The 24,985-nt window shown below is 37.5% G+C and overlaps 1 protein-coding gene across 1 annotated transcript; it reads right to left on the bottom strand.

Annotated features, from left to right (window-relative positions):
* Positions 1–5,668: 5,668 nt before the first annotated feature.
* LOC149184353 (uncharacterized) lies at positions 5,669–6,643 on the bottom strand. Its single transcript, XM_089415312.1, has one exon. The coding sequence runs from the start codon at positions 6,641–6,643 to the stop codon at positions 5,669–5,671; it is 975 nt and encodes a 324-aa protein (XP_089271438.1).
* Between the last annotated feature and the right edge of the window lie 18,342 nt (positions 6,644–24,985).

The following is a 24,985-nucleotide window of genomic DNA, read 5'->3' as shown; positions in this document are numbered from 1 at the left end:
CCACCATGTATTTCAGAAGAAAACTCATACTGAGAAGTATCTTCATGCCAAGTCACATCATTTCTCTACTCAAAAGCTGGGTGTTCTCAACATGTTAGCTACTTGTGCATTGAGAATTTCTAATGAAAACCACCTTTTTAAAGAGAACACCCATCTCCTTAATTGTTTCGTTAATAATGGATATAATAGGCATCGGGGTCTTAAAGCTTTCCTTAAAGCTAGAAAGGGTCCCAAGGTTAAGAAAGATCTGAAGGATCAGATTTCAGGGGTGCATATCCCTTTCATCTAAGGGGCCTCAGATAAGATTGCGAAAATCCGGAGGAAGCATAATGTTCCTTCAACCTTTAGATCCATCAACACCATTCGAAGCTCCTTAAAATATGTAAAAGACCTAGTGGACCCCAAGGATATGAAAGGTGTATATGTTATCCCATGTTCTTGTGGAACCCTCTATATTGGTGAAACAAGTCACTCTATAAATCAGAAGATTCTTGAGCACGTAGTCGATATTAGGCATGGGAGGACCCGCTCTTCAGCTTGGGTGAAACATGTGAAAAAGACAAAGCATTATAGATGCAATGAGGAGGCCTCAGTTATTGCAAGGATTACTCATTTTCATGACCATAAGTTTAGGGAGGTTGTAGAAACCTAGTAATCTAAACAGGGACAACGACTGGAAAATTAGTAGTTGCCCTTTCCTCTTAGCAAATTTTCCTTTATTATCTCATTTGGTTGTATCGATTTCTATTATTCCCCATTTTTATTTTTATTTTTGTTTTTATATTCAATTTTATTTCCTTCATTCTTAAAAAAATATTAGTAATAAAATATTTTTTATTTCTTTTTAGGATCTCTAAATGCTTATCTTATAATTTCTCCCGTAAGGTTTATTGCTTCCTCTTTGTTCCTTTACTTTGTGTTAATTTATTTTGTCCCTTTCCTTTTATATTTTGTTATTTAATTTAATTTAATTTATTTTTTATATTTACATTCTACATTTGACTTTGGTAATCTCTAATATATTTTAGGAATTCTTTTTAATTAAACCTTAAAATAATTATATATATATATATATATATATATATAAATATATATATATATATATATATATATATATATATATATATATATATATAAAGTAATATCATATTATGAATTGGATAATAATCTTATCGTAATTTTCAAGATTATATATATATATATATATATATCTATATGATTTAGTTATTTAAATTAGAAAGAAAATAATCTTTCTTCTAATTTTTGGTCAAATTAAAAGTATCTATTTTATTATAATCGTTGGAATGGTTTATCTTTCTATTTAACCATTTGTCATGATCTAATTTTGACAAACTCCTCAACAAATAAATTTTGATATAATTAACACGAAAAAATTTCTCAAAAATTAAATATGAATCACATAGGCCTAAATTCAATCATATACAAATATTATAAAAAAATTATAAAATAACCAAATCTTATTAATATTTATTTAAATAATAAAATAACTAAACTTTATTAATATTTATTTGAATTTCTGACCATCGTTATTATTTTTTAACCAATACAAAAATTCGGTATCTCCATAGTTAGGTATTTATTAAATGTTCTCCATAGTTTCTTTCACCTTTATAAATTTAACGTTTTAATTAGAGGTAAAGTTGATGATCGTTTGACTAAGTGTTAAACCTTCTTCGTAGTTTCTATCACCTTTGCAAATTTATGTTTTTTTTAAGTGAAAACTGCAGCTGTGTATCCCATTTTATTTTACTAATCGAAATATTTTATCAAATGCAAAGTTGTAAACCTGTATAAATCCTAATTATTTTATTAAACTCTAAATCAAATCCATTTTACTGTTGTGAATTTGTATTGACCCCAGGAAAATAATTACTTTTGTATTGACCTCAGGAAAATAATTATCCAATTACTCGATTGTATGGGACAAAGTTGCAACTACAATTCTTATGGAGGATGTAATCAAATTGATAAAAATACAAAATTTTAAAAATTATCTTTATTAAAGAAAATAACTGTACTATAAAAATTAGTTTGTATCATTGAAATTTTGATAAATCTGAAATTACACTATATATAATAAATTTAGATATGTTTTTTTTTTTCCAAGGATAAAAACTGAACTTTTTTATAAGGAACAAAAAAGTTACAATCAGATGAGTGAACATTCTGCAAAATCTGCATGAGAATGAGAATAAACTCCTCTGTGTAAAAACAGCAGCACGCCTAAATCAACTATGATTCTCCTGTACCCGGCCTGAACAGCCAAACCAAAAACTATAATCAAGTTTGTATCAAGGAACCTCGGTCTCCTTTCAAAGGAAAACAACCCATAGTGTATACACAAAATAAACAAAGACCACTTCACGCTCTATCAAAGCAGAGCAAACAGATAAAAAGAGAGACACAGTTTTACATATGCTACCAGTATCAGATAAAAATACAGTCCACTGATAAGCTAGAGCATATATATATATAGAGGCAAAAAACATTAAGTGTATGGAGGAAGATCCGACACACGGATCTGGTCCTGGTACTGCTCTGTTATTCTCCACGTGCCCACAGCTTGCTGCAAACCTTCTTTAGAAAACCTGTCTGCCTCTTCATTCCTGTCCCTGTAAATGTGATCAATGGAAAATACATTAAACTGAAGCTTTAAATTTTGGATTTCTTCTAATAATGGCATCAACATGTAATGCTGGCATCTATATTTTCCGATGACCCAGTTAACAACATTCAGCGAGTCTCCAAAAATCTGAACTGCGAGGATATTCCTGTGAATGAGCCAGCAAAGGAGTAATTTTAAGGCTGAGAGTTCTGCAAAGTTATTTGTACCCGTCCCAAGACCCACTGAGGGTTTTAGCGAATGAGAGGGGCTTATGTGGATAATAATCCCGGCTCCTGTGATGTTATTTTGGGCTGCCACGTCAAGGAATGCCCAAGGAATCCCATCTCTAATATGAAACTCCTTCCGATGGTCTGATTTTAAAGGCCCTTCCGGCTCAGGAATGCTGGCGAGGATGGCATTGCTTTGAATTGCAATAGCTGCCGCTGGGGTGGATTTTTCTCTAAAGATACTTCGATTCTTGGCGATCCAAATGCCCCAACAAATAATGGGGGGGGAGGTTCCTCATATTTTTCTCAGGGTAATGGTTCCACCAGTATACCCAGGCAGTGGAAATAACTTCCCCCTCCCACCTTACTTTGATGTTCAAGAGCTTTTCCGCTTCATTCCAAACTTGCCTTGTAAAAGGACATGAGAGGAACACATGAGGGATGGATTCTGAGTCTGCGAAACATAACGGGCATCTTCCAGGTCCCTGCTTAAAACGAGATTGAAGAATATCCCAGGAAGGGATCTTATTTTTTAAAGCGCACCAGAAACAAATTCTAGCTTTTTTGGGACACTTCAATTTAAACAAAGGCTTTGCCCACCAAACCGGAGGGTCCCATCCCTTTTTTTGCATCAAAAAGTTGTACCCAGCCTTTCGGGAATATAAACCTGTCTCAACATGAGCCCAAACCAGGGAGTCTGGTCTGTCCTTTAATCTAACATTTGATCTTTTAAGCTCCTGAAGAAAAAGCTTCCATTCATTCCTCCATAAGGGATCTATGCCTAAGTCAACTTCAATTTTCCATGCCTGTCCCCAGATAGAAGACCGCTCCATATTTGTTATCTGGTTTAAGCTTTTGAATCCTTTATCGTCCAGATGAGTGAGCAGAGCAGGGGATAAAGCAAAACCTTCGCTGCACCCTACCCACGGATCCCTGCCAATCCTCAAGTTTTCACCATTTCCTACCCGCCAAGCCAAACCTTGTTCAATTACTTTAAAAGCCTCTGTAGTGGCTTTCCAAATAACAGAACAGTTCCTTCCTTTTTTATTTGGGCTCCTAATCCAGTCTTCAAGAGGAACGGGGTCAATATACTTTCTTTTAACAACTCTAGTCCAGAGATTCTCCGAATTTATAATTCGCCAACCTGATTTTGCTGCCAAAGATTGACTGAAGTCAAAAGGACTCTTCAAGCCCCAACCACCCCATTCTTTTGGTCTAGCAATTTTATCCCAAGCCACCCAGGGAAGAACTGTGTCCTCCTTAGACCCTGACCACAGGAATCTGCTACAAATCTGTTTGATTTTATGAAGGATCCCTTTGGGAATCCAAGTCAGAGCAGCCCAAAAAACCGGGATAGCCTGTAGAACAGAGTTTACCAGAGTAAGTCTACCTGCCCGCGATAACCACTTGAAACTCCAATGGGAAATTTTTTGTTCCATCTTTGCCACCAACCAATTCCAATCCTGTTTTCTGTATGAGGATGGTTTTAGCCAAAAACCAAGATATTTGAAAGGTTGATCCATATTACATATTTCGAAAGGCAAATAAGATGTAATCAGGATCTCCTCTTGTCTACTGAACCCTTCAAAAATTAATTGAGACTTCCTAGAGTTTATTTGAAGCCCTGTAGCTTTCAGGAACAGATCAAGAATGGTTTTAATCTCTTTAATTTCATTTAAGTTCCCATTTGTGAATAATAAAATATCATCAACAAAAAGTAGATGAGTTATGAACAAATTTACAGCAACTTCCAAACCTTTGACCAACCTGATCTCTTGGCATTTGAAATCAGCCTACTTAGTCCTTCTGTTGCTAGGAGAAAGAGCAAAGGAGAAAGAGGGCATCCTTGTCTCAAGCCTCTTTGGCTTTTGAAGAATTGGGAGGCAGCCCCATTTATCAGAACAGCAAAACTTACATTTTGGATGCATCCCATGATCCAATTAATAAACTCCACCTTAAAGCCTAGATGTGTCAATAGCATTCTTAGGTATGTCCAGCTGATCCTGTCGTAGGCTTTTGATAGGTCGATTTTAAGCACAACCCCTTTTTTGTTTGCTTGCCTGATACTGTGAATAGTTTCCTGGGCCACCCCGATAGCTTCATGAATTTGACGACCGTCCAAGAAGCCAAATTGCTCATTTGAAATACATAAAGATAAAATAGGTTTCAGGAGAACCGCAATGATTTCTGCAATGATCTTGTAAATAGTATTGCACAGCGAGATAGGCCTGAATTCTTCAAAAGAAGCCGGGTCCTCTTTTTTTGGAATGAGAGCAATAAAGGTTGTATTGAAAGGACCATAAATTTCTCCTTTCTTCCTTGATTCCTCCACTATTTCAGTAAGCTCTGCTCCAATTGAATCAAAGAAATGGGAGAACAGCTCGATGGTCCAACCATCCGGCCCCGGGCTTTTATCTTTAGCCATAGATTTTATAATACTTTCCACTTCCTCCTTAGTCACTTCTCTGAAGAGGTCTTCAGCATCCTCCTCCTCCACAAAACGAGGGAAAGCTTGGGCTGTTCTGATAATTTCAGCTAAAGAAATCCCCCCAGGGTCAGAGAAAAGAGATTGAAAATGGTTCTTTCCCATGTTTGATAAAGCCTCAAAAGATGAGGCCTCCCTACCTTCAGAGTCCTTCAGCTTCCATATAGTATTTGCATTTCTCCGGCCCTTTGCATAGTTATGGAAGAATTTTGTATTTTCATCCCCCGCTTTCAGCCAAATAGCCCTACTTTTCATTCTCCACTCCTCTTCTCTATCCAGTAATATCTTTGCTCTACTCTTTTCTAGAGCCAGAATTCTTTCTTTCGACTCCTAGGATGAATAAGCATCAGCCTCTGGATCTTCTAACACACGAAGGGCCTCATCAATAAAGGCCAATTCTTCATTTTGTTTTTTCCTTCTGGCTGAGGCCCATTCGATGGCTGCTTTCTTAAGTCTTTTTAAATTTTCCATAAAGAGGGCTCCTTTATTCTCCGATTGGCCAATACCCGAATGTCTCCAGGTATCCCTGAAAAGCTGAATGAAAGAGTCCTCCTGTAGCCAAGAGGCGTTGAATTTGAACGGAGCAGCCGGCTTTGGAGGGGGCTTAGAGAATTCAAGAAAAATGGGGAAATGGTCCGAATTCCCCCCATCACCCACCCATTGTCTGAACAAAGGGATATTGGACGCCAACCTTTCACTGATGAGGAAACGATCCAATCTTTTTGCAATTCTATCCTCCCCCGTTCTTCTGTTCCTCCAAGTAGGTTTTGCTTTTATGATATTTACATCAATCAATTTATGAGTATGAAAAGCATTTGTGAAAAAATCAGACAGAGGATCTTCCCTCGCAGATGGCCCCCAAGCTTCAGCGATCCCCAAAGAGAAATTTAGATCTCCCCCTATTATCAGGTTTTTATCCTTTATCAGACCTTTTGAGAGGAAGTCGTTCCAGAAAGGAACCCTTCCCTGACAGGGTCCATAAACATTGACAAACAAAAGAGGAATCTCGAAATCAGGAGAGACAATCTCCATACCTAGAACATTAGGCAGACCCCAGAAATTTAAAATCTTCAATCTTCCTTCCTTAAATCCGATAGCAAGCCCTCCCGAATGACCTGAGGCATCAAGAGCTATAAAGACCCATCCTGGAAAAGAGGAGCGAAGAGCAGATTCAATATCGGCACTTTTGCCCAAGGTTTCTTGAAGAAAAACAATATCCGGGTTGTGACGAGAAATAAGGTCTTTTAACGCCAGTTTTTTGGGTTTACTGGCTAAACCCCTGCAGTTCCATGAAAGACAAATCATTTTATGACCGCCTCAGGGGTTTTAGCTGCTCTAAGCGCCCCAGGAATTGACATTTGTTTGCCATCAGCCACATCAAATTTTGCTTTAACTTGGGCTTTTGACAGAAGAGATTTCCCACCTCTACCTTTTTTTGTTAGACTCTTAGAAACCTCAGCACCTAATCCACCTACAGACTCCAGAACATCATTCGAGCAAACAGACTTCTTACTGAGGGATCTAAGGTTATAATGGCAGGCAGGAGGGGAAGAACCAGTATCCTGACTCTTCGGGGGATAATCCTCACAGTTCAGATTTAGAGAGGGAATAACAGCTGAAAGGTTTTCAATATTTTGAATGACATCATTACAATTGTTTAACAGGGAACTACACCCGACGATTGATTCAGAAATAAAGGGAGAAATGATTGGGGAAGACTGCATACCGGAAGGGTCACCTTCAGGAAGATCGGCCGGATCATCAAGAGGCGTTTCCAAGTGAGGCTGGTCTTCTGTAGCTCGAACCGGGTCCCCGTCCTCCCGAGGCACTCCCTCCTTTGTCTGATAAGATTGATCTTCCATAGGTTTTTCAATTGGAGAAGTCCCCTCCACCGGATTCTCAGCTTTCCTCAAAGAACCCTCCCACTCCTCTTCTTTGCTTTGAGTCCTCCTTCTTCTTTTCCCCAAAGGGCAATCCCTCGCCAGGTGCCCATGCTCATGGCAACGGTGACAACGAAAAGGAAGGAGTTCATAATCCAAAGGCTGTTCGAAGACATACTCCTTATACTGCAGCGTGATCGATTCTGCAAGTCCTTCCTTCGGATTGAGCCTTACTAATATCCTCGCCACAACTTTTTCATAGGTATGGAGAAAAGATCTATCAGCATCCAAATAGGTGCCCAGAAGATTCCCAATAGATTTGAAGACGGAATCCACCCATAGAAAAGGGGGCAGATTAGGAGCCCTGACCCAGACAGGGAATTCATCGACCTTTTCCTTTGAGGCGTCGAATAGGGGGGACCATCTTTTAAAGAAAACAGGACGATTCCCGAAAGCCCAGTTCCTCCCCTCGACCCATTCCAGAGCCTCCTTACTGTCAAATCTAACCATGAACCAACCCTTAACCAATGTGTTGGTCTTGAAAGAATTTGCCGGGGTTTCCAACCACTGACTCTCCGCCCACTGCTTTAAGAATTTACCAGAAACAAAACGCCCTCTAACTCTGCCCACGAGTGTACACTCTGCCACTTCCAGAACATCCTCTACCTGCACGTCTATACCGAGTACCAAATTCGCAAACCGCGTTTTCTTCAGAGATTTTTCCTTCTTCCTTTTTTCCCCTACCTTCTGTGGTTCTGGCTCAGAACCCCTGTCTCCGAACTTAGGGTTTGTAGCTCCTACAACCCTTTGCGTACCACTTCCATTTACTGCTGACTGATCAACATCAATTCTGGGAGGGATTTCAATCAACCCTTCTACAGGGCTCCCTGCTTCTCCTTCAGCCGAGTTCCCACCCTCTATCACCTTACCGGTACCGATGGTATGAACCAAATTCCCCTGATTTGCAGCCTTACCAAGTCCTGTGGAAAACCCCTCCGCCCCTACAAAACTCTGAGTGGAGTCTTTTGAAAATAGAACCCTGTTAACAGCCGAAGGATTGCTTTTGCCACCCACATCTTTCTCAGCAAATTGAATACCCCCTACAGGCCTCCATACCCCTTTGTTTTGAGAAAAACTTATAATATCCTCAAGACCGCCAGACAGACAAAAAACTTTTGAAGGGGAGAGAGACTTACTGTCAGATGAGGCATTAAACTTGTCTCTCCAAGCGCCTAACTTAGCTTGAGGGATTTCCTCCTCAGAACCCTTGCCGATTTTGCCGAGACCGCATGTAAGTTCCCAGCTCTTCCAAACCGTGCCAAAGGATGAGAACTGGTTATGGCACTTGAGATTCGGGCATCTAAATTTTGGAGGTCTAAACTTATTGAGCAGAAAAGGAATGGTAAAGGGATTACCATTGATAGAGAAGCCGGAGAGCCTTTGTGAAGGTTGTATATTGGGCAAACAACATAGAGAGAGTTTTCCATCAGGGAAAAGTATAAGGGCAAAGGCACCCTTAGAGATTATCCACTCAGATTTGTGTGGACCAATGCAAGCTCCATCATTAGCTGGCAGCCTATATTTCTTGACATTCATTGATGATTTTACAAGAAAGACCTGGATATATTTCCTCAAGAACAAAAGTGAAGTCTTTGAGAAATTCCAAAACTTCAAAGCACTTGTGGAGAACCAAAGCGGGCTGCATATAAAAGTTTTGAGAACTGATAGAGGAGGTGAGTATATCTCCAATGAATTCCTAAAGTTTTGTAGAGAAAATGGAATTCATAAACAGTTTACAACTCGGTACACCCCACAACAAAATGGAGTTGCTGAAAGGAAGAACAGAACCATCATGGAGATGGCAAGGAGCATGTTGAAGGCAAAGCATTTGCCAAATGAGTATTGGGCTGAAGCTGTACATTGTGCAGTTTATATTTTGAACAGGTGTCCTACAAAAGCAGTCATGAACAAAGTGCCAGAAGAGGCATGGAGTGGGAGAAAGCAAGTAGTCACCTACATGAGAGTTTTTGGGTGTGTGGCCTATGCACACATTCCAGATAAGCTAAGGAAGAAGTTGGACAGCAAAGGGGAGAAATGTATCCTTGTTGGATATAGTGATGAATCCAAAGCCTACAGGCTGTACGTTCCATCTACCAAGAAGTTCTTTGTCAGCAGGGATGTTCAATTCATTGAAGAGGAAGCTTGGGATGGAAGCATAGAGAAAACAGTGAACATTAAAAACTGTTTGTCTCATTATGAGGATGAAGAGGAGGTGGCTGAAATGAATCCCCAAACAGTAGCACCAACACAAGAACAGCAAGGTACACCATTGAGGATCAATGAAAGTGCTTCTCCAAGCACACCACAAGGAGGAAATTCAAGTGCATCTTCAAGCACTTGCACACCAAGTGAACGAGGTAAGAAGTTTAGAAATCTAAGTGAAATTTATGAAGAAGGAATGAATTCTTTGTTTGCCTTGTATTGTCATGTTGATGACCCTATTCATTTCGAAGATGCAATCAAAGATAGGAAATGGATAGAAGCTATGGATGAGGAGATGAATGCCATAGAGAGAAACAAAACATGGGATTTGGTTGAGCTACCAAAAGGCAAAGAAGTCATTGGTGTGAAATGGGTCTACAAGACTAAGAGCAATGCTAAAGGCAAGATTGAAAGGCATAAAGCAAGGCTGGTTGTCAAAGGCTACAAGCAGCAGTATGGGAGAGATTATGAGGAGACTTTCGCCTCGGTTGCAAGAATGGAAACCGTGAGAGCAGTGTTGTCCATAGCAGCACAAAACAAATGGAAAGTCTACCAAATGGATGTGAAATAAGCATTCCTAAATGGAGTGTTAATGGAAGAGGTCTATGTGGAACAGCCTCTCGGATATGAGAAGAAAGGTGAAGAGCACAAAGTGTGCAAATTGAAGAAAGCTCTTTATGGGCTGAAGCAAGCGCCAAGAGCATGGTACAACAGGATAGATTCATATCTATTGGATAATGAATTTGATAAATGTGAAGGAGAACCCGCAGTCTACATCAAGGAAAAGGATGGTAAAATTTTAATTGTTGTCTTGTATGTAGATGATGTTATTTTTACAGGCAATGATATTTATCTTATTGAGAATTTTAAATCAGTCATGAAAGATGAATTTGAAATGACTGACATGGGTTTGTTGAGATACTTCTTAGGCATAGAAGTAGATCAAAATGAAAAAGGAATTTTTATATCTCAAGCAAGATATGTAAATCAAGTTTTGGGCAGATTTAAGATGGAAGAATGCAAGGCAGCAATCACTCCCACAGTGATGGGATTAAAAATCAGCAGAGAGGACAGCAGCAAGGATTTTGATCCTAGCTTGTATAAAAGCATTGTGGGCAGCCTTATGTATTTAACAGAAACTAGGCCTGATTTAATGTATGCTGTTAGCTTAATTTCCAGGTTCATGGAGAGGCCAAAGGAGGTACATTGGCAGGCAGCAAAGAGAATTTTGAGGTATGTCAAAGGTACTAAAATGTTTGGAATTTTATATCATGCCTCAGAACATTCAGATTTGGTTGGGTACACAGATAGCGATTGTGTTGGAAGTGTAGATGATCGGAAGAGCACTTCCGGTTATGTTTTTAATATGGGTTCAGGAGCCATTTCATGGGCTTCTAAGAAGCAGTCCATAGTAGCATTGTCTACAGCAGAGGCAGAATATGTGGCAGCTACAGCAGCAGCATGTCAGGCAGTTTGGATGAGAAGGATGTTGAGAAGCTTAGGCCAAGAGCAGGCAAAAGCGACAGTGGTTTTTTGTGACAATAGCTCAGCTATTGCCTTGTCAAAGAATTCAGTGTTTCATAAGAGAATGAAACACATCGATACAAGGTTTCACTACATCAGAGAATTAGTGAACAATGGAGAAATTGTCCTAGAACATTGCAGGACCCAGGAACAGGTTGCAGACATCTTGACAAAGCCACTGGTTCAGAAGAGTTTCGAATTTTTGAGAAAGTGTTTGGGAATGACCGAACGCGCGGCTGTTAAAATTAAAGGGGAGTGTTAAATTGTAATTTTAAACAGCACGCGGCGGTTTTTGAAAACAACCCCGGTCTCCCCGCACCGCCTTTGGCAAAAGGTTGTATCCGCCGGAGGGGACCCGACACAATCACACTCCGCCACGCGTCCCCAGTACGAAGGACGAAACCGCTTTCCCCGGACGTTAAAGTCCGTTTTGTTTTCCCGAGGAGGGTGTGCGAACCACGTCGGATCAGCTGGGCGCGCGATCTCAGCCGTCAATTTTCCGAAGGTGCTGTCCGCCCACGACACATCAAATTTTTTCGTTTTTCCCGTTGACCGCCGTAGGTGATGAATTTATGGTTTTTAATGTTGTACGTAGATTAGATGGATGCCTTCAATATCGTTATGGGCATATCTTTAATATAGTTATGGGCATACGCTTTGTATTTTTTATATATTTTTATATACACGTTGTCATATGTTAAAAATATAGTCTACGTGCGACAGTAGTAGAGTGTTGTTGTTCCTTTTGTATTGTGAGTGGTGGCTACGCACGAGAGTGCGATTTTTTTTGTAAATGCACAACAGTGCGATATAGAAATCAGAATGTAATGTTTTCCTCTTCCCATTGAAGAACAGAGGAACACCATGATGTTTATGTAATCACCACAGCAGTGGAAAATCTGTGAGAGCAGCAGAGTTTTTTTTTATTCCCTCTTTGCACAGAGGAAGAAATATGTAACAGAGTTTCAGTTTTTTTTTAAATTAATAGAAATGCTTTGTGACTGTGTAATGCTGTCTTGTGAGTCATTTTGGTTTTAAGAGGATCCCTGTCAAAAGATCTTGGACAGAGGAAACAGAGCATTGTCTCTGTGGTGAATATTTTGTTGGTTTTGGTATTTTCCCCATCAAAAATACCCAACAAGTAGTAGGGTAGTTAATTTGTTTATTTTGTTCTTCTCTATCTCGTTTATAGTCCTATGGAGAAGGGTTAAATTTTTCCTTTGCTCCTAAAAAAATATGCGTGGAAGCAACTATGTTTGACATTGAGTTTGGGATTAGGGGCTTATCGGATAATACTAAGGAAATAATAAGACAACACTACATTGTTTTTAGGAAAGCAAAGCCCCCCAAGAACAACATTAGCAAGGAAGAGTTTGATGCTCTCAAATCTTTAAACAGGAACCAGGCATCGTTGTTTTGAATGTCGATAAGGGTGGGGCTGTAGCAATTCTCGATAAGGAGGATTACCGTAAGAAGATTGTTGAATCACCTTTCTAACAACGAGAGCTACATAAAACTTAATAAGAATCCCTTGAAGAGGATCTCTAGAACAAGTGTTTTAGCTTAAACCCCTTGTTGGCCTTACAGAGTCATTTGTCAAAGAATCTTCATCATTTGTCAATGAGTTAAGGGACATGAAGTTTGATCCTAGAGACAACGTTGTTAGTTTCGATGTGGTTTCCCTTTACACTAACATCCCTATCAAGGAGGCCCTTGAGGTCATCAATCACCTCACATATCCCGACACTTCTAAGTTAGTCAAGATATGTCTTACTTCTACTTTCCCCTGCTTTGAAGGGGCATTCTATGAACAAACCTGTGTTGTTGCCATGGGCTCCCCCTTGTCCCCTATTATAGTTAGTTTCTTTCTGGAAAACTTTGAATCCAAAGCTTTGGCATCGTCTCGATCCAAGCCCGAGCTATGGAAAAGATCTGTGGATGACACCCACGTCATATGGCGTCATGGTCAGGATAAGTTAGATCTCTTTTTCGAACATCTCAACAATAAATCTAACTCTATAAAGTTTACTATGGAGTAGGAAGTTGATGGTTTCTTGTCTTTCCTTAATGTCATTTTTCGAACAAGGACGATTTGTTTTTCTCCCAAAATGTATTTTAGAAGAAAACTCATACTGAGAAGTATCTTCATGCCAAGTCACATCATTTCTCTACTCAAAAGCTGGGTGTTCTCAACATGTTAGCTACTTGTGCATTGAGAATTTCTAATGAAAACCACCTTTTTAAAGAGAACACCCATCTCCTTAATTGTTTCGTTAATAATGGATATAATAGGCATCGGGGTCTTAAAGCTTTCCTTAAAGCTAGAAAGGGTCCCAAGGTTAAGAAAGATCTGAAGGATCAGATTTCAGGGGTGCATATCCCTTTCATCTGAGGGACCTCAGATAAGATTGCGAAAATCCGGAGGAAGCATAATGTTCCTTCAACATTTAGATCCATCAACACCATTCGAAGCTCCTTAAAATATGTAAAAGACCTAGTGGACCCCAAGGATATGAAAGGTGTATATGTTATCCCATGTTCTTGTGGAACCCTCTATATTGGTGAAACAAGTCACTCTATAAATCAGAAGATTCTTGAGCACGTAGTCGATATTAGGCATGGGAGGACCCACTCTTCGGCTTGGGTGAAACATGTGAAAAAGACAAAGGATTATAGATGCAATGAGGAGGCCTCAGTTATTGCAAGGATTACTCATTTTCATGACCATAAGTTTAGGGAGGCTATAAAAACCTAGTAATCTAAACAGGGGCAACGACTGGAAAATTAGTAGTTGCCCTTTCCTCTTAGCAAATTTTCCTTTATTATCTCATTTGGTTGAATCGATTTCTATTATTCCCCATTTTTATTTTTATTTTTATATTCAATTTTATTTCCTTCATTCTTAAAAAAATATTAGTAATAAAATATTTTTTATTTCTTTTTAGGATCTCTAAATGCGTCTCTTATAATTTCTCCCATAAGGTTTATTGCTTCCTCTTTGTTCCTTTACTTTGTGTTAATTTATTTTGTCCCTTTCCTTTTATATTTTGTTATTTAATTTAATTTAATTTATTTTTTATATTTACATTCAACATTTGACTTTGGTAATCTCTAATATATTTTAGGAATTCTTTTTAATTAAACCTTAAAATAATAATAATAATATTATATATATCTATATATATATATATATATATATATATATCGAGTCAAAAGTAATATCATATTATGAATTGGATAATAATCTTATCGTAATTTCAAGATTATATATATATATATATATATATATATTATTTAGTTATTTAAATTAGAAAGAAAATAATCTTTCTTCTAATTTTTGATCGAATTAAAAGTAACTATTGGTCTATCTTTTTATTTAACCCGTTGTCATGATCTAATTTTGACAAACTCCTCAACAAATAAATTTTGATATAATTAACACGAAAAAAATTCTCAAAAATTAAATATGAATCACATAAGCCTAAATTCAATCATATACAAATATTATAAAAAAATTATAAAATAACTAAATTTTATTAATATTTATTTAAATAATAAAATAACTAAACTTTATTAATATTTATTTGAATTTCTGACCATCGTTATTATTTTTTAACCAATACAAAAATTTCGGTATCTCTATAGTTAGGTATTTATTAAATGTTCTCCATAGTTTCTTTCACCTTTATAAATTTAACGTTTTAATTAGAGGCAAAGTTGATGATCGTTTGACTAAGTGTTAAACCTTCTTCGTAGTTTCTATCACCTTTGCAAATTTATGGTTTTTTTAACTGAAAACTGCAGGTGTGTATCCCATTTTATTTTACTAATCGAAATATTTTATCAAATGCAAAGTTGTAAACCTGTATAAATCCTAAATATTTTATTAAACTCTATCAAATCCATTTTACTGTTGTGAATTTGTATTGACCCCAGGAAAATAATTACCCAATTACTCGATTGTATGGGACAAAGTTGCAACTACAAATTACTCGATTGCATGGGACAAAGTTGCAACTACAATTCTTATAGAGGATGTAATCAAATTAATAAAAATACAAAATTTTAAAAATTATCTTTATTAAAGAGAATAACTGTAATATAAAAATTAGTTTGTATCATTGAAATTTTGATAAATATGAAATTACACTATATATAATAAATTTAGACATATGTTTTTTTTTTCCAAGGAAAAAAACTGAACTTTTTTATAAGGAACAAAAAAGTTACAATCAGATGAGTGAACATTCTGCAAAATCTGCATGAGAAGGAGAATAAACTCCTCTGTGTTGAACATTCTGCAAAATCTGCATGAGAAGGAGAATAAACTCCTCTGTGTAAAAACAGTAGCACGCCTAAATCAAATTATGATTCTCCTGTACCCGGCCTGAACAGCCAAACCAAAAAACTATAATCAAGTTTGTATCAAGGAACCTGGGTCTCCTTTCAAAAGAAAACAACCCATAGTGTATACACAAAATAAACAAAGACCACTTCACGCTCTATCAAAGCAGAGCAAATAGATAAAAAGAGAGATACAGTTTTACATATGCTACCAGTATCAGATAAAAATACAGTCCATTGATAAGCTAGAGCATATATATAGAGGCAAAAAACATTATGTGTATGGAGGAAGATCCGACACATGGATCTGGTGCTGGTACTGCTCTGTTATTCTCCATGTGCCCACAACGTGCTGCAAACCTTCTTTAGAAAACCTCTCTGCCTCTTCATTCCTGTCCCTGTAAATGTGATCAATGGAAAATACATTAAACTGAAGCTTTAAATTTTGGATTTCTTCTAATAATGGCATCAAAAAATCTCCAAAAATCTCCAAAAATCTGAACTGCGAGGATATTCTTGTGAATGAGCCAGCAAAGGAGTAATTTTAAGGCTGAGAGTTCTGCAAAGTTATTTGTACCCGTCCCAAGACCCACTGAGGCTTTTAGTGAATGAGCGGGGCTTATGTGGATAATAATCTCGGCTCCTGTGATGTTATTTTGGGCTGCCCCATCAAAGAACGCCCAAGGAATCCCATCTCTAATATGAAACTCCTTCCGATGGTCTGACTTTAAAGGCCCTTCTGGCTCAGGAATGCTGGCGAGGGTGGCATTGCTTTGAATTGCAATAGCTACCGTTGGGGTGGATTTTTCTCTAAAGATACTTCGATTCCTGGTGATCCAAATGCCCCAACAAATAATGGGGGGGAGGTTCCTCAGATTTTTCTCAGGGTAATGGTTCCACCAGTATTCCCAGGCAGTGGAAATAACTTCCCCCTCCCACCTTACTTTGATGTTCAAGAGATTTTCCGCTTCATTCCAAACTTGCCTTGTAAAAGGACATGTGAGGAACAGATGAGGGATGGATTCTGAGTCTGCGAAACATAAGGGGCATCTTCCAGGTCCCTGCTTAAAACGAGATTGAAGAATATCCCAGGAAGGGATCTTATTTTTTAAAGCGCACCAGAAAAAAATTCTAGCTTTTTTGGGACACTTCAATTTAAACAAAGGCTTTTCCCACCAAACCGGATGGTCCCATCCCTTTTTCTGCATCAAAAAGTTGTACCCAGCCTTGGGGAATATAAACCTGTCTCAGCATGAGCCCAAATCAGGGAGTCCGGTCTGTCCTTTAATCTAACATTTGATCTTTTAAGCTCCTGAAGAAAAAGTTGCCATTCATTCCTCCATAAGGGATCTATGCCTAAGTCAACTTCAGTTTTCCATGACTGTCCCCAGATAGAAGACCGCTCCATATTTGCTATCTGATTTAAGCTTTTGATTCCTTTATCGTCCAGATGAGCGAGCAGAGCAGGGATAAAGCAAAACCTTCGCTGCACCCTACCCACGGATCCCTGCCAATCCTCAAGTTTTCACCATTTCCTACCCGCCATGCCAAACCTTGTTCAATTACTTTAAAAGCCTCTGTAGTGGCTTTCCAAATAACAGAACAGTTCCTTCCTTTTTTATTTGGGCTCCTAATCCAGTCTTCAAGAGGAACGGGGTCAATATATTTTCTTTTAACAACTCTAGTCCATAGATTCTCCGAATTTATAATTCGCCAACCTGATTTTGCTGCCAAATATTGACTGAAGTCAAAAGGATTCTTCAAGCCCCAACCACCCCAATCTTTTGGTCTAGCAATTTTATCCCAAGCCACCCAGGGGAGAACTGAGTCCTCCTTAGATCCTGACCACAGAAACCTGCTACAGATCTGTTTGATTTTATGAAGGATCCCTTTGAGAATCCAAGTCAGAGCAGCCTAAAAAACCGGGGTAGCCTGTAGAACAGAGTTTACTAGAGTAAGTCTACCTGCCCACGATAACCACTTGAAACCCCAATGAGTAATTTTTTGTTCGATCTTTGCCACCAACCAATTTCAATCATGTTTTCTGTATGAGGATGGTTTTAGCCAAAAACCAAGATATTTGAAAGGATGATCCATATCACATATTTCGAAAGGAAAATAAGATGCAATCAGCATCTCCTCTTGTCTATTGAACCCTTCAAAAATTAATTGAGACTTCCTAGAGTTTATTTGAAGCCCTGTAGCTTTCAGGAACAGATCAAGAATGATTTTAATCTCTTTAATTTCATTTAAGTTCCCATTTGTGAATAATAAAATATCATCAACAAAAAGTAGATGATTTATGAACAAATTTACAACAACTTCCAAACCTTTGACCAAACCTGATCTCTTGGCATTTGAAATCAGCCTACTTAGTCCTTCTGCTGCTAGGAGAAAGAGCAAAGGAGAAAGAGGGCATCCTTGTCTCAAGCCTCTTTGGCTTTTGAAGAATTGGGCGGCAGCCCCATCTATCTGAACAACAAAACTTACATTTTGGATGCATCCCATGATCCAATTAATAAACTCCACCTTAAAGCCTAGATGTGTCAATAGCATTCTTAGGTATGTCCAGCTGATCCTGTCGTAGGCTTTTGATAGGTCGATTTTAAGCACAGCCCCTTTTTTGTTTGCTTGCCTGATACTGTGAATAGTTTCCTGGGCCACCCCGATAGCTTCATGAATTTGACGACCGTCCAAGAAGCGAAATTGCTCATTTGAAATACACAAAGATAAAATAGGTTTCAGGTGAACCGCAATGATCTTGTAAATAATATTGCACAACGAGATAGGCGTGAAGTCTTCAAAAGAAGCTGGGTCCTCTTTTTTTGGAATGAGAGCAATAAAGGTTGTATTGAAAGGACCATAAATTTCTCCTTTCTTCCTTGATTCCTCCACTACTTTAGTAAGCTCTGCTCCAATTGAATCAAAGAAATGGGAGAACAGCTCGATGGTCCAACCATCCGGCCCCGGGCTTTTATCTTTAGCCATAGATTTTATAATACTTTCCACTTCCTCCTTAGTCACTTCTCTGAAGAGGTCTTCAGCATCCTCCTCCTCCACAAAACGAGGGAAAGCTTGGGCTGTTCTGATAATTTCAGCTAAAGAAATCCCCCCAGGGTCAGAGAAAAGAGATTGAAAATGGTTCTTTCCCATGTTTGATAAAGCCTCAAAAGATGAGGCCTCCCTACCTTCAGAGTGCTTCAGCTTCCATATAGTATTTGCATTTCTCCGGCCCTTTGCATAGTTATGGAAGAATTTTTTATTTTCACCCCCCGCTTTCAGCCAAATAGCCCTACTTTTCATTCTCCACTCCTCTTCTCTATCCAGTAATTTCTTATCTCTACTGTTTTCTAGAGCCAGAATTCTTTCTTTCGACTCCTGGGATGAATAAGCATCAGCCTCTGGATCTTCTAGCACACGAAGGGCCTCATCAATAATGGCCAATTCTTGATTTTGTTTTTATCTTCTGGCTGTGGCCCATTCGATGACTGCTTTCTTAAGTATTTTTAAATTTTCCATAAATAAGGCTCCTTTATTCTCCGATTGGCCAATACCTGAATGTCTCCAGGTATTTCTGAAAAGCTGAATGAAAGAGTCCTCATGTAGCCAAGAGGCATTGAATTTGAACGGAGCACCCGGCTTTGGAGGGGGCTTAGAGAGTTCAAGAAAAATGGGGAAATGGTCTGAATTCCCCCCATCACCCACCCATTGTCTGAACAAAGGGATATTGGACGCCAACCTTTCACTGATGAGGAACCGATCCAATCTTTTTGCAATTATGTCCTCCCCCGTTCTTCTATTCCTCCAAGTAGGTTTTGCTTTTATGATATTTACATCAATCAATTTATGAGTATGAAAAGCATTTGTGAAAAAATCAGACAGAGGATCTTCCCTCACAGATGGCCCCCAAGCTTTAGCGATCCCTAAAGAGAAATTTAGATCTCCCCCTAATATCAGGTTTTTATCCTTTATCAAACCTTTTGAGAGGAAGTCGTTCCAGAAAGAAGCCCTTCCCTGACAGCGTCCATAAACATTGACAATCAAAAGGGGAATCTCGAAATCAGGAGAGACAATCTCCATACCTAGAACATTAGGCAGACCCCAGAAATTTATAAATTCAAAAAAAGAAAATCAAAAACATAAATATTTATAAATTCAATATATACTTTTGTCCATACATACCACAACGAATATTGTTTATATATATATATATATATATAATTTGGAGATCCATTTTCAAACACACTACCAACAATATTTTGTATAAAATGTTTTATTTTAATCCATTTTTATTATTTTTATTAAAGAATTGTATAAATAAGTATTAGATTTTGCCAAAAAAAAATAAAAAAATTAAAAGTATGTTTCTTTTTTAAATTAATAAAAGAAAACATTGCTAAAATAAAAACTATATTTTTATAAATTGGGATTGGTAAATTAGAAAAATAATTTTTTTTCTACTGGAAAAATCCGTAATATTTCATATTAGAAAAATAAATTATAGTAACATAGTTTATAATTTTTATAAATTAGTATTGATAAATTAGAAAAATAAATTATAGTAACATAGATTATAACACTAGACCCATACATAAGGAAAAAAAACACAAAACTAACCTTCATACTTTATATAATGACCCTGAAATACTTTTGTAACCTAATTTTTTTTTTTCTTTTTTAAATCCAATAAAAAAAATTCACAAAATAGCCTTGATACTATATATAATAAGCTTGAAATACTTTTCTAACATAAAAACAAAAATTTTAAAAATAGCATAATTTGTTTTTATGATTTTTTTCATTCAATTTTCCATTTTAATAAAAAAATATAATTTTATTAAAAATAAAATATTTTAAATAATAATAATAGTTCAATAATTTAATAAAATAATAATGCATTGAAATAATTTTATATAATTTTACATCATCATTTATTCATTATACTGCTAGTTGTATTAATGAAACCCTACCATTTTATTATTATATAAATATAATAATGAAACTTTATGGTTAAACGAAGGTTCACTATATTAGTATAATGAAAGCGTTAAACCCTAAGTGTTGAATACATCAATTCTCTTTTTTTCTGCATACATGTTAATATGTTATCAAAAATTTAGTGAAGTGATATACCGTCAGAAAAATTACGATGCGGATATATCACGAAGAAAGTCGAAATATCTTGCATGCAAGTGTTGAATACATCACCAGCCACTATGAATAATTTAATGCATGAATAAATTAACGAAATAATATTTATTTCCACTATAAATTCCTGACAAGTGAACCTACCTTTGAATGGCATGCATATGCAACCACTCAGTTAACGGTTGAACAAACGTACGTTTAAAGGTCATCAATCCCTGCTGCAGTGTAGGTTTTATAATTTTAGTTTTTAATTTTTCACTAGTTAACATATGTGGTTACCAATCATAATCATATCTACACCAAATTTGTAATTAGGAAGGGTAAAAAAATAATTTTAAGTATGGTTTAAACCTATTATTTAGATATGTAAAGAAGTTATGATTTAATTTTATTAGTTGATGGAGTGGTGGCGAGGAGAATATATCGACATCTTTTAATTTAGACTATCTCATAAAAACTATTAATTGGAGATATTTATTAATTGTTAATAGGGAATTATGTTTGACAAAAATTGAAGAGTGTTGACTACCAAACATACCATGACATAGTCAACTACACTAGTAAATGTGGTTGGATAATGTTATAATGTTGCGTTGTAATGTTGTACAAATCACAATGTTATGTAACATTCTTACTCTGTTTGTCACATTATGGTGTATAATAGATTTATTTACAATTTCAATATCATAAAATGTTTAATTTTAATAATTAGTCTATAATATTAATAGGAAATTATGTTTGAACAAAGGTTAACGCTGTTGATTGTTAAACATAGTCAAACATAGTCGAAGAGTCACCCATATTATGAAATGTGGGAGACCACATTTTGTAATGTCGCAGTGAGACGTTAGAAAGATTTGTGTACAATTCCAACGTCACATTCTTATTATTATTATTAATATTATTATCTTTATTATTAAAGTTAATTATTATTACTATTATTAATATTATGATTGTGACCAATTAAGGATGACCGTTGTTGCTTAAGGTTTACAATGGATGACCTTGGTGTCATTCATTATCAAGCATGGTTGACTATAATCGAAAATGTTTCAGTTACATTGATTGAGGGTGAATATGAGAAAATAAAATTGACTATTGTCAAATACGGTAAACATAGTGTTGATCAAGTCTGAATGTGGTCATGTTTAGCTATGTTTGATTAAAGTGGTTGACTATAATGTAATGTCCCCAATTAATAAATTTTCTAAGGGAAATTCTCAATTTTTAAATTTTGGTGAATAACAAATATTTAAAAAAAAATAAAAATAGGAGAAATAAGTTGTGTAGGTTTTAAATAAATTTTGGAGAAAAGGAAATGGTGGAACTTAGTAAAAGAAGAAAATTAAAGTGAAGATAAGTCATCGAGATAAACAAAAAGGGAAATCGAGTCATGGGAAAAATAAAACCATGGTATCAAAGCATATTTTGATGGAAATCAAACCATGGTATGAGGAAGGGAAAGAAACAATAAAAGGGAATCTAGAGCCTCATTTTGATCATTCTATTTTGGTATTTCATTTCATAATTGGAGATGTTTCTTGCGCTGCTTAGCCAAGTCAACAAGCAATGATTAGCACAAGGAATTTCAAAGTGGAATTCCACCCTCATTTCAGATAACTTCGAGTGTCTCCCTAGTGAGGTAATTTGGGGAGTCCAATTTAGGATTTCCACAGAGATTTATTTCAGGTATTCACTCAGTTTGCCACTCCTTGGGAACAAAAGCAGTTCGAGAAGCTAATTAGAGGATCAATTATCGTGGATTGTATTTCTAGTGATTTTGTATGGGTTGGTAAGTAGTGTTTTGCTGGGCATTAGAGTTGATTTTGGCCAAAAGTTTGAGAAATAAGTTTTGGAGGGATTTGAGGAGTTTTACTTTAGGTAAAGTGGGCATTCTTACAATAGTTTGATTTTTGTAGCTCATTGGTAGATTACGAAGGGCTATAAGCAAATTTCGGGGTTTTAGTGATTAGTGGATTTAGCCCAATAATTTTCTACATTTTTTTGGGTTTTCTGAGAGGAGCTTATCGTTACAATTTCATAATTTTTCCAGAGATATTCGGGTCTAAAATCCTCATTCTTATAGAAGAGAAAATTGTTGGTTTAGCTGATATTTTCACACTATTTTTGGCATTCCGGGATTGATGGAATTAACTTAAAATATTTATGTATTTTATTAGTTGGGGAGCATGTGAACACACCCAGTGTGACACAAGAGCCACCCTTGTTGGAGTTTCCTTCAGTACCCTTGGTTGACACATTGGTGGAGACAGTTGAACATACACACATTGATGAGGTGTCAAGGGACACAAAGCTACCCCCCATTGATGAGGTGCCAAGGGACATATCCCCAACTAATGAGGTGTTAGGAGACACAACAATATCTAGAGATGTGACTGAGTTTAGATATTATAGCCACCCACAACAGTTTCGATAGCTCTATTCTGACCTTCTAGCATTAAAAAGGAAGGCCACAAAAATCCAATAAACCATTCTACAGCATAACGAGGAGCTAGATCGCATGAGAGAAACTTGTCTTGAGACAATGACCAAGCTAACTCTTGTGACACAATGGTTGGATTCCCTAGCGACACAACTAGAGGAGTACACATTGGAGCATCAGAGTAGCCCTTTTCAAGCATATATAGATGGGGCTTGCAACACTAATAGGTTACATCTACATGGTTGAGAGGAAGAAGCAGAGTCACCATGATAAATTTTATGTGTTGACTGGGATGGTGAGATTAGGCGACATGAGTTGCACAAGGTGTAACATTCACGAGATGGAGGTCTTATTCTTTATATGGGAGTTCATGCATTTGATTCCTCTCTTGGAGTTGGATGGGAAGAGGTTTTGATTTGGTACCCAGTGGGGTGGGCTAGATTTATGCAGATGGTGGTAGTTGGGAGTGAAGCTTAGCAGGAACTTCTAGACATTGGGGATACTGGAGGCCCATGTTGGCATTGGGATCCAAGAGGGGATTCCTACCATATACTTTAGGTGTAGGATGACAGTTGTTAGGATTGAGGTGGGACTCCCCATCACATCAGGGATGTGGCTGGTGAGGGAATTAGTCGTGTGACAGATCCAATGACTGAGCATCCACACACTTTTCGATTTCCATTAACATTAATGACAGCTTGGGTTAACATGGGAGAAGGTGAACATCATATTTTGTTTCAGTATGATGGTTGTGCATCGAGTCATAGGATAATCAGCATACTCTGGTAGGAGTTTTTTAGAGGAGCTAACATTGGTAGGTTTATAGTGCCTTGTATGGGGCTGAGGGTTCTCCCGAGTTATGTGGGGCACAATGGTCATGGAGGATAAACACAATGGTGTCATCACCACTATTACATAGGGAGATTCACCTCTTGTTTCTTTCAGGGAGATTTTGGAGGCAAGGCCCACACATCAGAGGCTATGGTGATGCGATAGTAGAGGTGGCGATATCGGTAGGGTGCGGGCCAATGCGTATTGTCTCATCTATATATCATGGCATCCAATGGCATGTAGGAGCATGTAGTGTCAAGAAATTCTTTGCAGATGAGCATGTTGATGCATGGTAGTGTGTTGGGGTGCATGGATTTGCACGATGGAGTGGGAGGAGCGACTTACACCACATTGAGTTTACTAGTGAAGTGGTCGGTGCATTGACACATATGGGATTCCACATGGTACAGGGTGGTACGAAAGTGAGTGTTGATATCCATTGGTGCACAGAGTTGTGCCTCGAAGTTCAAAGCTATGCAGAAGAGTGCAGGGGTACATATTTATATACAACATAGTATGATGATGCACAACAAGTTGTTGGAGTGTTGACACCGAAGATATCTCCAAACGGGAATGTCAAGCACACCATTAGGTTTGGCACACCCATATTTGGAGATTTACTTGCTCACAAGGCTAATTGTGAGCTTTCATTTATCACTCTCCAACATTGAACAATGACACAGGGTACTTTTATATTGTCTCTTGTTGTTATCATCATGAGAAATAGGACCCACAAGGTTCATTTGAGATAGTTGGACAAGACACAATACATCAGGGGAGAGGTTTTATAGGCGTGGCATGTGGTCAGGGTGTGAGTTGGTAGGTGCAAGATTGGGGATGGTCCAATTTGTTCCATGGGTAGCACGTGCTCCACTCTTGAGCCCAGATTTAGTGGGATGCATGAGACTTGTTGGGAAAGACATTCCTAGATGTCTCAGGAGAACATACAATGGTTGGTGGACCCATCTTACAGGTGGATGTTTAGACTCCAGGAAGTTTTGGGTAGAACCTATAGGAGACAGGATATCAGATCTCATAGTGTGGTATGGCAGGCACAGGGAAATCTTGCACACACCAGACTGATTCAATATGTATGGAGTACATATATTAAATTGCATACAGGGACTTGAGATGTGGTACGAGTTGGTTCCTGCAGTTGTTAGGACTTTGTCGCAACCGACATGGCTATGGGATCCAGAGATTCAGTTGGATGAT

The sequence above is a fragment of the Pinus tabuliformis genome, chromosome 3_2 (genome assembly GCF_031772625.1).
Source record: "Pinus tabuliformis cultivar Carrire ecotype Pingquan chromosome 3_2, CPIR1, whole genome shotgun sequence".
Classification (NCBI taxonomy): domain Eukaryota; kingdom Viridiplantae; phylum Streptophyta; class Pinopsida; order Pinales; family Pinaceae; genus Pinus; species Pinus tabuliformis.
Note: the sequence above shows the minus strand (reverse complement) of the source record. Positions and strands in the feature narration are given on the sequence as shown.

Coding starts and splice junctions, on each gene's coding strand:
- LOC149184353 (XM_089415312.1), bottom strand. CDS start 6,643: ATGATTTGTCTTTCATGGAACTGCAGGGGTTTAGCCAGTAAACCCAAA.